The 12890-nt window shown below is 44.3% G+C and overlaps 1 protein-coding gene across 9 annotated transcripts in view; it reads left to right on the top strand.

Annotated features, from left to right (window-relative positions):
* SLIT2 (slit guidance ligand 2) overlaps positions 1 to 12890 on the top strand; it is a 350865-nt gene that overhangs the window by 226991 nt on the left and 110984 nt on the right. For all 9 annotated transcript variants that reach the window (XM_077301591.1, XM_077301593.1, XM_077301587.1 and 6 more), the window contains exon 6: positions 8241 to 8312. In XM_077301591.1, the coding sequence (XP_077157706.1) occupies positions 8241 to 8312 (72 nt within the window). The remainder of the gene's footprint in view (positions 1 to 8240; positions 8313 to 12890) is intronic.

The following is a 12890-nucleotide window of genomic DNA, read 5'->3' as shown; positions in this document are numbered from 1 at the left end:
AAGAAAAAGAAAAGGCCAAACTTGTAGCAACAAGGACACACAATCAATGAAAATGGGGTGGTTCACACAAATTCACATAAAAACATAGAATCAACAGTTTGGAAAACAAATCAAATTCAAATTCAAAAACCTTTAATGGCCTATAAAACATCATAAGAACAAGGGTAATTCATAATTATAATTAATTGATAAAATTTACATAGTCTAGATAAACAAATACAAGAAAATAAAATGAGCAGTAACCAACAGTAGATTCCTCCGGAATGCCCAGCAATCAGTTATTTCCACCAATTGTAGGTGCCCCTGGTCTAGACCTGATTCTTGCCTAGCCAACTGTCCTTTTGTATCACAGTAGCCAAGAATTCGGCCACCAGTTCCGTTATTTCTGGGGACCTATCAGCTAACAAATGCCTGGTTATTCTGTCCATAGGGACAGTTGGAAAACAGTTTGTTTAAGACCAGAAAAAAAAATAACAGTCTGTTTCAAAGAAGTGTGATCTCAGAAGATGGAAGGGAATGAAATATGCTTTAGGTTTCAGTTCCACCAAGAATAAAGAATCCTACCACTTGGCAAGATCAAAAGCAAGGAACACAGCAGCACCTCCAAGACATGGAACAGCATAGTGGCAAGTCTAGGGATAGGCACGAACCCATTCATGACCTCTAATTCGATATGAATTTGGCCAATTAGTTTTGGCCAAACTGAACTCAAGTTTGGGGACCTCTCCCCTCTTGATCATTTCAATTGGTTTCGGTGTTTGGACCATTTAAACTGCTGGGCAGGGCAGTTTGCCTCTCATCTGTTCATTTTAAATGGCTCTGAGTCATTTAAATTGCCTGTTTCCCTCCCCCCCTTCCATGGGGGGGAGCAAAACTGACCACTAAAATGGGTGCCAAGCCCACCAGGTATTTCAGGCTGTCGGCGGTAAGGCTGAAGTAGTAAGGCTGAAATTGCAAAGCAAAATCAATCACTGAAACGGCTTGCAGTCCTTTTGGCATGACAGCCAAAAGTCACATGGGCCCGGCTGTCAGACCAAAATGGCTGCAAGTGATGTCAGTGTGCCAGATCATCCCCCCCCCTTCCAAGAAGAGGAAAACAATCTGGCACACTGCATAGTTTTCAGCCTGACAGCTGAGATATCTTCAGCTCTCACTGTTAAGCCAAAATTACTGCAAGCCATTTCACCATGTCAGATTATTCCCCTCCCCTTTGAAAAGTGATCCAGTGCACTGAAGTGACTAGCAGCCCTTTCGGCTTGACAGCTGAGAGGAGTATGGTCCCAGCTGTCAGGCCAAAAGGGCTACCAGCGATTTTAGTGTGTTAAATTGCTTTCCCCCCACTTCTAAGCAGAGAGAAGCTAAATAGATCCAATCAGCTTGTTTCCGGCGGTTCGGTTGTCTGGGTGCATGGGTTCAGTTTGGGAACAACACCCCAAACCTGAAACTCCAAACCAAGCTGGAATTTTCCTTAGTGGCAACCTCAGGAAGGGCCTTGGCATGAGTGCCTGCCAGTCTTCCCCCTTGTAGTGACGGTTCTTTTGCAATTTGACAGTGTTGTCTGAGGTCAGATTCTGGGCAGGTTCGACTTTGGGCAGGTGGACGTCATCTGCAGATCATTTCGGACTTCAAGGATGAAAATCCGCACATCCCAAGAAGCCCAACCAGAGCCAAGTAGAAGCCAATGTACTTTGGGAGCTACTGGCATTGTATTTTGGGGGTTTTCTTCCTGTTGAGGGCCTCTTTCACATCCTTGGCTGCTGCATTTTGCAACAGTTGAACATTCCAGCCTGCTTTCACAGCTAGTCCGACAAAGGGCCAAGCAGGATTTTATGTCTGACTTGAGTTGGGTCAGGGTGCCCCAACCTGGCTGTGTTCTTTTGTACACATGGACTTCACATCAGGGGGCCTGTGTTTCTAAGAGCACTGTGTCCAGATTGGGCTTGGAAGTCTGATGGAGGGGGAGGGGGTTCAGCTTTCCCTCCTGCACTGCTTTCCCACTTTCCTCCTTCAATGCTGCAGATAGACCCCGTGTGCTGCAGGAAGCCCAGACCCGGCCCAGCTCTTGTCCAAAGTATTGTCCAATTTGGTTCATATGGCACATTACAGAAGTCTAATCTGGACGTCACGGACGCATGTGAAAGCGGTCAGGATTTTGCAAGAATAATTCTCTTTCTGACTAATTCCTTTTCGGCAGACATTTGGAAGAAAATAAAAAGACAAAAACCTGTGGCCGGTATTCTGCACTACTTCAAAGAATGCGAAACAAAGAGCAAACCCTTTAATCGGTGCCCCCGGGGCCAAGGAAATCACTTGTGTCAAGTTTTATCCCAGGGTGAACTGTGGAGGGGGGGGGGGGACGACAACTATGTGGGAAAGAAAGAAGTCTGAGAACTGTAGCCAGCCTGAACTATAGCAATGTTTGGAGGACAGCATTAAAAGAAAGACACCCCCCCTTTCTCCCCCACTGATGCACCTGAAATCCTGCCAATTTAAAGGGGGGGGGGCGGAATCTGCCTTTCAGGTCTTGTAGGACAGGATTTGTTCAAGTACTTTCTATGCCATTAAATCTTTCCCTTTGTGTATAATATGGATGATTTAGGAGGAGTCGTGTCAGGGCTGATTTATACATTGACAGCTAAGGATAATAAGATATGGGCCAACCGTACAGCTCACCCTTTCCCAGATTAACCTGCAGACTGCATTAGGCAAATTTGATGGCATTAGAAGATTTTACCAATTTGTCTGGAAACAATTTCTCTTTTGTGTTGTGTCAGGGGATAACATTTCATGCCATTGTGCTAATTTAAATGGCTTTGATGAATTGCTCCGGAGGTTAGGAAACTCTACTGGAGATATTATTTTGGCCCCTTAAAATAAAAAGCCTATTAATTTAATTGTTAAACGCCCTTAATTACTTAAAACGGAAAGTGCCTCGGAATGAGGGTTTTTTTTAACCAACAAAAAAAAAAAATTGCTTCGTGACACAAGCATTGTGCCAAATTGATTAAGTGCGCGGTCCAGAAAATGATGGTTTCTAGTAGACAAATAATACGTTACGGTGAAGAACGGAGAAAATACATCCCCGTGCACAATTTCCTGTGAAATTAGCAGGAATTACAGACGACCTTGTGCAGGAGAACTTCTGGATCGCGCTCGACAAGTTGCGAGTGCCTTTATAAAACAGGTGGTCCTTGACCAAATGCTTTCTCCTGTGTGAAAGAAGAGCTTTTCCTCTTCCCCCAGCCTCCAAGGCCACTCAGGTTTCACAAATGAAGGATTATCTCTCCCATTCAAAGCAGCTTCTGTAGTTCATCATTACGGGTTTCATTTTGGCTGATAGCGGGTTGCCATCAAATCACAGCTGACCAATGACGAGGCAATAGACATTTAGGGGGTTTTTTTGCCATTGCCTACCTCTGTACCACCACTCTGGTCTTCCTTGAAGGTCTCTCATCTGAATACTAGCTACGGCCCATCCAAATACTAATCAGGGCTTCATTTCTGAGATCTAATGAGCTATCTAGATCAGGGGTAGTCAACCTGTGGTCCTCCAGATGTTCATGGACTACAATTCCCATGAGCCCCTGCCAGCAAACATTGGCTGGGGCTCATGGGAATTGTAGTCAGTAGACATCTGGAGGACAACAGGTTGACTACCCCTGATCTAGGTCACTGGTCATAGCAGTTGAAAAATAAGGATCCATGCCTTACGAAGAAAGGTTGAGAGAGTTCGGTGTGTGTTGCTTGGAGAAGAGGAGGCAAGGGGTAAATAGGATAAAAGGTAAAGGTAAAGGTATCCCCTGTGTAAGCACTGGGTCATGTCTGACCCTTGGGGTGATGCCCTCTAGCGTTTTCTTGGCAGACTCAATACGGGGTGGTTTGCCAGTGCCTTCCCCAGTCATTACCGTTTACCCCCCAGCAAGCTGGGTACTCATTTTACCCACCTCAGAAGGATGGAAGGCTGAGTCAACCTTGAACTGGCTGTGTTTAACCTCATAAAAGGGAGCTATATTGAAGAGGGGACCAACTTGTTTACTTCAGCAGGACTAGGAGCAATGGATTCAAATTAGGGGAAAGATTCCATTTAAATATTAGAAAACATTTTCTGACAGGGAGGGCTGTTTGTAGATTGAATGTGCTGCCTCAGAGGGTGGTAGAGGCTCCGGTGGACGTTTTTAGGAGGAGACTGGAGGAGCACCTGTAAGGAATGTGTGATTTGTAAGTCTCTGAGAAGGTGGGAGGGCTGGACTGGATGGCCCTTGGTTGTATTTTCCAGTTCTGTGTGATTCTGAAGGACACTGGTTCCCTACTCTCATGAAGTTTGCAATCTGGAATTCAACTCTAGAGCAGACTGCTAGGGTGAAGAGGGGAGGAAGGTGGAAGCAAGAGTCAGAATCTTCACTCAACAGTATGTAGCTTGGTGTAGTGGTTAGCAGTGCGGGCTTCTAATCTGGTTTGATGCTGTGCTCCCCGACATGCAGCCAGCTGCGTGACCTTGGGCTCACCACAGCACTGATAAAACTGTTCTGACCAAGCAGTAATATCAGAGCTCTCTCAGCCTCACCCACCTCACAGGGTTTCTGTGGTGGGGAGAGGAAAAGGAAGGCAATTGTAAGCCGCTTTGGCCCATTAGGCACAGGCCAGAATGCCCGCACTGGCGGCGACAGGGCATCGGGGAAAATCTCTGATTATGCACACACACACCCGCCACCAGCACGGGCATAGTCCGGCCCAGGGCCATGGAAGGCCTGCGTTATCGGAACACGGGAACTTCCATGGTCCCCGGATACCGTGGGTGCGGCCTGTGGATGGGGCAGGCCGGTGCTGTGCATAATCGCCAGCGCTGGGCCTTTTGGCCCACCCGGTCCTGACCTACGGTGTCCCTGTAGGGACAATGCATGCCCCTGCGAGCTCCACGGAGTGGGCAGGGGCATCCCCTTGCCCACACCGTAGTGCAGCATCCTGGGCTTCCCAGCCCCAGCACAGCACATGTGCGTGTTCTACACTGGGGCATACACCAGGAAGCCCTGCCCCCATGCATACGCAGGGAACGGCGGGGCATTCTGCCCTGCCACAACAATACGCTGACCGCCCAGCGTAGCAGCTGCCATGCATAATAGGTCTTTGAGACTCCTTTAGGTAGAGAAAAGTGGCATATAAGTACCAACTCTTCTTCTTCTTCTTCTTCTTCTTCTTCTTCTTCTTCTTCTTCTTCTTCTTCTTCTTCTTCTATCAATCTATATTTTTATAACTTGCTCATCCTGAACTCGCAGGGTGTGTAACAACATGGGATAAACATAAATTAAGTATAAAATAATATATAATATACAGAATAAAACATGTTCTATGTTTCAGTTTCCTCCCAACTGGTTTCAATGGCAGGGGCAGATCCTTGAAGGGCAGATCTTCCGTCAGTTTCTAGTGTTGAGGCTAGCACTTCTTGGTGGCCCATCCGGGTCTCAACTTTAGGCCTGATGGATCAGCTCAGTCTTGCATGCCTTGCATGCCCTGTGGAATTGGTGAAAGTCCCTCATGGCCCTGATCTCTGTTGACAAAATGTTCTTCCAGGTTTGGGCCAAGGCCATAATGGCCCTGACCCTGATTGAGGCCAGCCTCACCTCCTTTTGCCTGCAGTTTCTAAGCAGACTTTTGTCAGATGATCTTACCTTTATGATGAGCTGCAAGAAGAAGCAGAAGAGTTGGTTTTTATACCCTGCTTTTCACTACCCGAAAGAATGTCAAAGCAGCTTACAATCACCTTTGCTTCTTCTACTCACATCAGACACCCTATGAGGTAGGTGAAGCTGAGAGAGCTCTGACAGGACTGCTCTATGAGAACAGCTCTATCAGGACTGTGACTAGCTGAAGGTCACCCAGCCAACTGCATGTGGAGGAGTGGGGAATAAAACCTGGCTTTCTAGATTAGAGTCTGTTGCTCTTATTTATTATATTTATATACCGCCCTCCCTGACACCAGGCTGGCATTATGTTTGTAATAATAAGCTATTGTTTTTGTAATTCATTGAGCTCAGGGCAAAATTTACAGTTTACATCTCCAGTCAGGGGTAGTTGGCGGAGGGAGCAAAGAGGGCTGGGATGAGGTTTTAAAACTCTATTTTAGTATTGCAATATATTCTAATATGTATGTCATTTTAGTGCTGCAAATCACCCTAAATCCATATTTGGAAGGGGCAGTATAGAAATTAAAAGTGTTGCCCCAGAAGCAAGATGGAAGCTTTAGTGGAGTAGAACCGTGGGATACATATACAAGTGAAAGTAATGGGATGGTGCATCATATTATAGATCTGCTTTTAGAATCACTCCTCTAAATTTTGGCTTTAAACAGGTATATAGTCTGCTTCTATAATGTAACAATTGATTCTTATAGATCTTTCTGGGCAATAACCTAAATTGATATATTGCCTAAGGATGCATTTTGGTCCAGTTGTTAACCATTCCAGTTACTGGGGATGGGGGATGGGTGGGAACCTTAATTTGTTCCATTACATCTGGACATCACAGTTAATACGAGTGAGTTCCATCTTCTTCAAGAAAAGGGAAGCAAACATTTAACTGGTTTTATATCTGCCACTAATAAACAGGATCAAGTCTAATGTTTGAATGGCAGGCACAGTGTTACAGAGATACTTAGTGCAAATTTTTTTCCTGTGAAGTGAGTGGGAAGTACAGTTTGGTCCAAAAGAGATTTGTTGGGGAGTAAATCTGATTCTCCTGGAATTTTTTTAGAACTGAGAATAGTGTCATATCTTAAACCAGCATATATCAGAGCATTTCAAGTTTAGCAGTATTTTATATTAGAGTAGTTAAATTAACTTAGTATATATCTTTTATGCCCTTGTTTAGGGAGAAAGGACTTTTGAAGCTAGTATCTCTTAGTACTGAGCATAAATGGATTTCAAGCTTTCTTAGAAACATTCAGGAATTCTACCATGTGTGTGGATTTATGAAAGTTCTCTTTCTCATTGGTGTCCAGTTTTGATAATACAGGTATGGGATAAGTACACAAACAGAAGAAAATAGATTGATTCATAGGTTTGAGTGTGTTTATCAAAGCAAGAAAATGAAAGAGCAGCAATATGATCAGATGGCCAATATTTTCACAGGTTGTTGGGAGAACAACCTTTTCTTTCCAATCCTAAATACAAATATTTGGAAACATGATCTAGTAAATGAAACTTACTTATAGCTAATTTTGCTAAAGAAACAAGAACAGTCAGGTTTCCTTGGGCAATATTTATATTAATTAGCACTAGGGAAATAGTGTTTAATCAGGGCTGACTGTTAACCAGGGTCTGGAGGGGTTTTTTTGGCGGGGTGGTGGTAGTAAAAAAGTATATCTTCTTCTCCCCCCCCCCACATACTATCTTTACAAATGAAGCCGTCACCAGCGCCTTAACTTGGAGAAAGTAATAATAGTCTTCCGAACGCGAGAGTGTAAATTTTTCATATCTTAATACTTAAAGATTAATAATTTACGTGGACTAGCGCTGCTGATTTGAATGTGCGGAATTCGTTTCGCTACATCCCGCCTGCACCGAACCAGAAAAGAGCCCCAGCCGGGCGAGAAATCGTAGGCAGAGAATTGTTTTCGTGAAACTAGAATCTGCATCGGCAAAAGTTATTGGAAAACGTAACGCCCACGTCGTGTGCACATGCCCAAGAAGGTGGCATTGTGGAAGGGAGCTGCGGTGATAGAAGGAAGGGTGGTCTCCCCTGTTCTCTCCTGCCAAGACTACTGAAATTAACATGCAGCTGAGCTCCTCTGATAAATGGATTCTGTTAGGTCACTGAGGGGATGCGTGTGACATTAAGTGATTTACAGCCCTTTACCTTAATGAAATTGTTTCAGCGCGATGACGCTGAGAGCTTTTAATGGATAGCTTTTCTTGATGTAATGAAATTGCATTCCTTTGGCATTTAATATAAGGTGCAGTTATTATTTACTGGAGCTTTCCCAGAGCTGTCGTGGTGGGTTTTTTTTTCTTCCCCTTCCTTTTTTTGCGTGCACGGTTCAGAACAAAAAGAGATTTCACTGTCAGCGTCCAGCCCAGAATGGCGCGTGACGTTTCTTAAGCAGATGAGTGTATTTGTAGGGGGACTACGGTTTCCGTCCGTGTGGCCTAGCTCACGAGCCTCGTCTCTCCGGGAGCCTTTCTTGCCCCTAAATGCTGCCAGCCCTTCTGTCTCCTTCATGCTCTGCCTTCTAATCTGTTTCACAGGCAACTGGATTACAACCAGATAAGCTGTATTGAAGATGGGGCATTCAGAGCTCTCCGCGATCTGGAAGTACTGTAAGTAATTGCTTGTCTCTCTTACTTTTTTAGACAGAGCAGTCCAAATGCCGAAGCTAATCTAGCGCTGTATCTCTTAAATGTCAGAAGCCTTTAATGAAAAAGACGCCTTAGAATTCACGCACTGGCGAAGGCAAAGGGGAGAGAGGGGAGATGTTCCATATTTAACAAGAACACCACATTCACCAGATGCAATCATTGAAGGACAAATAATTGTCTCTCTTTTTTTAAGGCTTTTATTATTGTTCTTGTAAAACCCACGTTTTCCATTGTTCATGTGCCAAACAGTTCTATCCCTGCTTCAAAGCATAAGATGTGTTGTGCTGGACAGTATGCAAAAGCTTGTATACCTTGAAAACCACATCAAGAGCTTCCCCTGAGCTAACTTTCTCAAAGAGAATGTGGCATTTTCAATGTATGTGGCTTTCCCTAATGATATATATATGCATGTTCCTAAACTAATGTCTGCAAGCGATTCAGGGTACGATAACCTTGAGCCAAGCCGATAGGACAATTCTCCAGATAAGCAGATGGGAACGCTGCAGCTCCATTCAGAGTTACTCCAGTCTAATCCCATTGAAATGAATGGGTTAGGACGGGAGTAACTCGTCTTGCATGCCCAAGATCTAAAAGTGCTTTTTAGATCTCAGTACCAACGAGATGCCACCCGCGCTGAAGGGAAGGTGGGAAAAGCCTGCTGTCTTGGCGCTGCCCTTTTAAATGTACTCCTGTAGCGTAAATTATTAAAACGTCATTGATGACAAAATAATCTCTAGTTGCCTGTCCACATAAAACCGTTAAGTATGGTGAAAGAAATACCTTCTTTTTTTTTAATGGAAAATCATCATGGAATCATGCACCAGTTGCCTGTTCCTTGGAGATATCTTTTCAAACAACCAAGACTGCATATCCTCCATCAGTACAAAATGGTCCCTGCATGTATTTTGTTATTTGGTTTAATTTACCCTGCTTTTATATAACGAAGAGGCACAAACACGGATTAGTTTGCAAGAAAAGAAGTTTCAGATTGCTCTGTTGTTTTTGCTAACTTGGAAGCTCGGAAAGCATTTTAAAAATCCTGACTTTCTTTTAGGAAAGGGGACCAGAATAAGAAAGGGAACCAGCTCAGCTAGAGGGGAAACACTTGATCCTTATTTAGCAATTTAAGAGACCATCTCTATTCAAGATGTATGGTGAAGCTCAGTTATTACCACGTGCTTGTTTCACTGTAACGGTATATGATAACTGAACGTCATTCAAGGGCAGGATAGTACTTTAAAATAAAGACTTGAAATAAAAAATATGTGGATGATATGAATGGTCATATATTCTATTAACATAGATGAATGCGTTCTATATTATTGTGTCAGCATTTTTCAAAATCTGTACCACATCTCTTAGAAAATCTTAAGCAGATTTACACTATCACTTGCTTCTATAGAACTTTAACCTTGTGGTGGTTAATGGAACTGGTTCACAATAATCCTTCCTTAGGAAAAACAGGCAAGACCTTTCCTCAGTGTTTTCGCAAGGGTTTGAAGTTAGCTCGTGTAGTAAATGAAGTTACATCTCTTTCCTTTTCTGTTTGACTAATTGTATTGTCTATATTAGCATATCCACATATATGTGTAACATAAACAAGCAATGTGCATGGAATATTTGTATTTTACCTTTCTGTGCATTTGTAACATGCTTGTGTACCTTCTAAACCACGTAAACGTTATCTGCAGCTCACTCATGGCTTGATAGGGTCACTATTAGTGCAGACTTGCGAATCTGAGATGGAGATGATTTCCTGCCAGTAACAAAGCAGAGACTTGAAATAGCCTATCTTAAAATGATGGCTTGAATGGGTTGTAAGTAGTGGTTCTACCAATGAATCACTCCTGTGCATTCCACTGTGTTTCATAGGCATTCACCCCACCCTGGGCTGGAAGGGAACATAAAACATCCATTGGACTGAACAAAACAGGTCAACAGAACAAGCTTGTTGCCTCAGGCATCACGCAGCCATTTCCATGTATTGTCGCAATCAATCCATGGAACTAGACTGGTCTTATGAAAATGGATAGAACCTCTCTCATTAAACATCATGCCAAAGAATAGATATCAGAGGGACATCTTCCACAGAAAGCTCCCCGGTTCTCACAATACAGACTTGTTTTGACATAGAGTTATTGAAGAAAAAGAGTTGGTTTTTATACCCCACTTTTCACTACCTGAAGGAGTCTCAAAGTGGCTTACAATTGCTTTTTTCTACCTGAAGGAGCCTCAAAGTGGCTTCCAATCTCCTTCTCTTTCCTCTCCCCACCACAGACACCCTGTGAGGGAGGTGAGGCTGAGAGAGCCCTGATATTACTGAAGAAGAAGAAGAAGAGTTGGTTCTTATATGCCGCTTTTTTTCTACCTGAAGGAGCCTCAAAGTGGCTTACAATTGCCTTCCCTTCCTCTCCCCACAACAGACATCCTGTGAGGGAGGGGGGGGTTGAGAGAGCCCTGTGCGGTCAGACCAGCTCTTTCAGGACTATGACCAGCCCAAGGTCACCCAGCTGGCAGCATGTGAAGGAGCAGGGAATTAAACCTGATTAATTCTCAGATTAGAAGCTGCCACTCTTAGCCACTACACCAAGATGGCTTTATAAAATTTTCTTAAGAGTTCCTTGCTTAGTTACTTTATGTTGGGTTTGTTTCCTTGCTCATGTTGCGCTTTAGGGGGGGAAAGCCTCCAGCAGATATTATTTTAAATTTCAGTATATTGTACTGGTAGTTCATAGAACCACGGAAATCAATTGAAAACGCTTTTCCAACCAGTACTGTGGTGAATAATGCTCATTTCAACAAATCTTTCTTCCTTTATTTTTTCCAAACAAAAAGCACCGTGAAAGCATCTGGTATTTGCAGCAATAAAATAGCCCTGTTTAGATTTTCAAAATGATACAAATTTGAGCTTGCTGAGCTAGTTAGTACAAAACCCCAAAACGTAACTGCTGTCCATGCGCTTCTATGGACTAGCGTTTAAGAGTGGCCGCTAATCTGGAGAATCAGGTTTGATTCCTCCTTCCAACACATATAGCCAGCTGGTTGACCTTGCGGCAGTCACAGTTCTTTCAGAGCTCTCTCAGCCCCACCTACTTCACAGGGTGGCTGTTGCGAGGAGAGGAAGGGTAGGCAATTGCCCGCACCGCCCCTCCTTCCCCTGCACCACGACACTGGCTGCTTTGGGCAGGAACGGACGCTTCGGATGCTGAAGCACCCAACCCTAATTGTAAACCACTTTGAAATTCCTTTGGGTACTAAAAAATGGTGTATACTCTTCTTCTTCTAAAGCTTTAGAGCAGGGGTAGTCAACCTGTGGTCCTCCAGATGTCCATGGACTACAATTCCCTTGAGCCCCTGCCAGAAAATGCTGGCAGGGGCTCATGGGAATTGTAGTCCATGGACATCTGGAGGACCACAGGTTGACTACCCCTGCTTTAGAGTAAGAGCATAAGGAATGGCATAAACCTTGAACCCGAACAACCATTTCTAGCATGTTCCATTGCTTTGCAACCCTCATTTTAATTGAGTTTACTTGGATCTTTATATTTTCTTTCAAAGTTCAGGTCCATAGGGAACACGTTCTGTGAGCCATAGCCAGAGCATGCTATTCTCGCCCTGACTCCTGCTTTTCACTACCCTAAAGAGTCTCAAAGTGGCTCACAATCGCCTTCCCTTCCTTTCCCCACAGCAGGCACCTTGTGAGGGAGGTGGGGCTGAAACACTGACCAGCCCAGGGTTGAGGAAGAGTGGGGGAAGAGTGGGGAATCCAATCTGGCTGTCTATAGTAGAGTCCTCTCCTCTTCACCACTGCACCTCACTGGCTCTTGCCAGGTTTGCAGACATCTCTGTGTTTTGGCATGGTTGTGATTGTAGCACTGGGAGGGGACCAGAAGCTTATCGAGTTTACCCAAAGCAATGAATCTCTACAAAGCAGGCCTCTCTCATTTTGCCCCCCTCCCCAGCCACAAACTTTAACCCAGGCTTTCTCAACCATGGTTTCGTGAAACCCCGGGGTTTCTTGATGGCCCTGGAAGGGTTTCCTGAATAGGTGGGAGTTTATATATACACATTTGCTAAACATTTATTGTGCGATATGACCGTTTATGGTGATGTCAATCTGCTGCCCCCACCCGAAATGGCCAGTGATGGGCCAGGAGGGGGTGGGAAGGGGAGGGGCTTTGGGTGGGCATGTCCACAGCTTTGCTACCCAACCGTATGCTGCACGATCGTACCACTTCTGGGGTTTCTCGAAGCCTGAAGAATGTTCCAGGGGTTTTTTAACAGTAAAAAAGTCGAGAAAGGCTGCTTTAAGTAAATAATTTTGTCACAAATGTGAACTAGATGTTTCAGAGAGGGTGGATCCAGTCCAGATTATGGCTAACTGAGAAGGGAGCAAAACACCTTTTGTAGAGATCAGCCTGGAAGATAACTGACTACAAAGCAAAACTTCTGGTGACTTGGGGGCTGGTTAAATAACCCCTACTTGTGTAGCGACTCAGAATCACCCTCGAGGCACAGCCGGCTCTTTTGTGAGGCTGT

This window comes from Paroedura picta, chromosome 10 (assembly GCF_049243985.1).
Source record: "Paroedura picta isolate Pp20150507F chromosome 10, Ppicta_v3.0, whole genome shotgun sequence".
In the NCBI taxonomy this organism is placed as follows: Eukaryota; Metazoa; Chordata; class Lepidosauria; order Squamata; family Gekkonidae; genus Paroedura; species Paroedura picta.
Note: the sequence above shows the minus strand (reverse complement) of the source record. Positions and strands in the feature narration are given on the sequence as shown.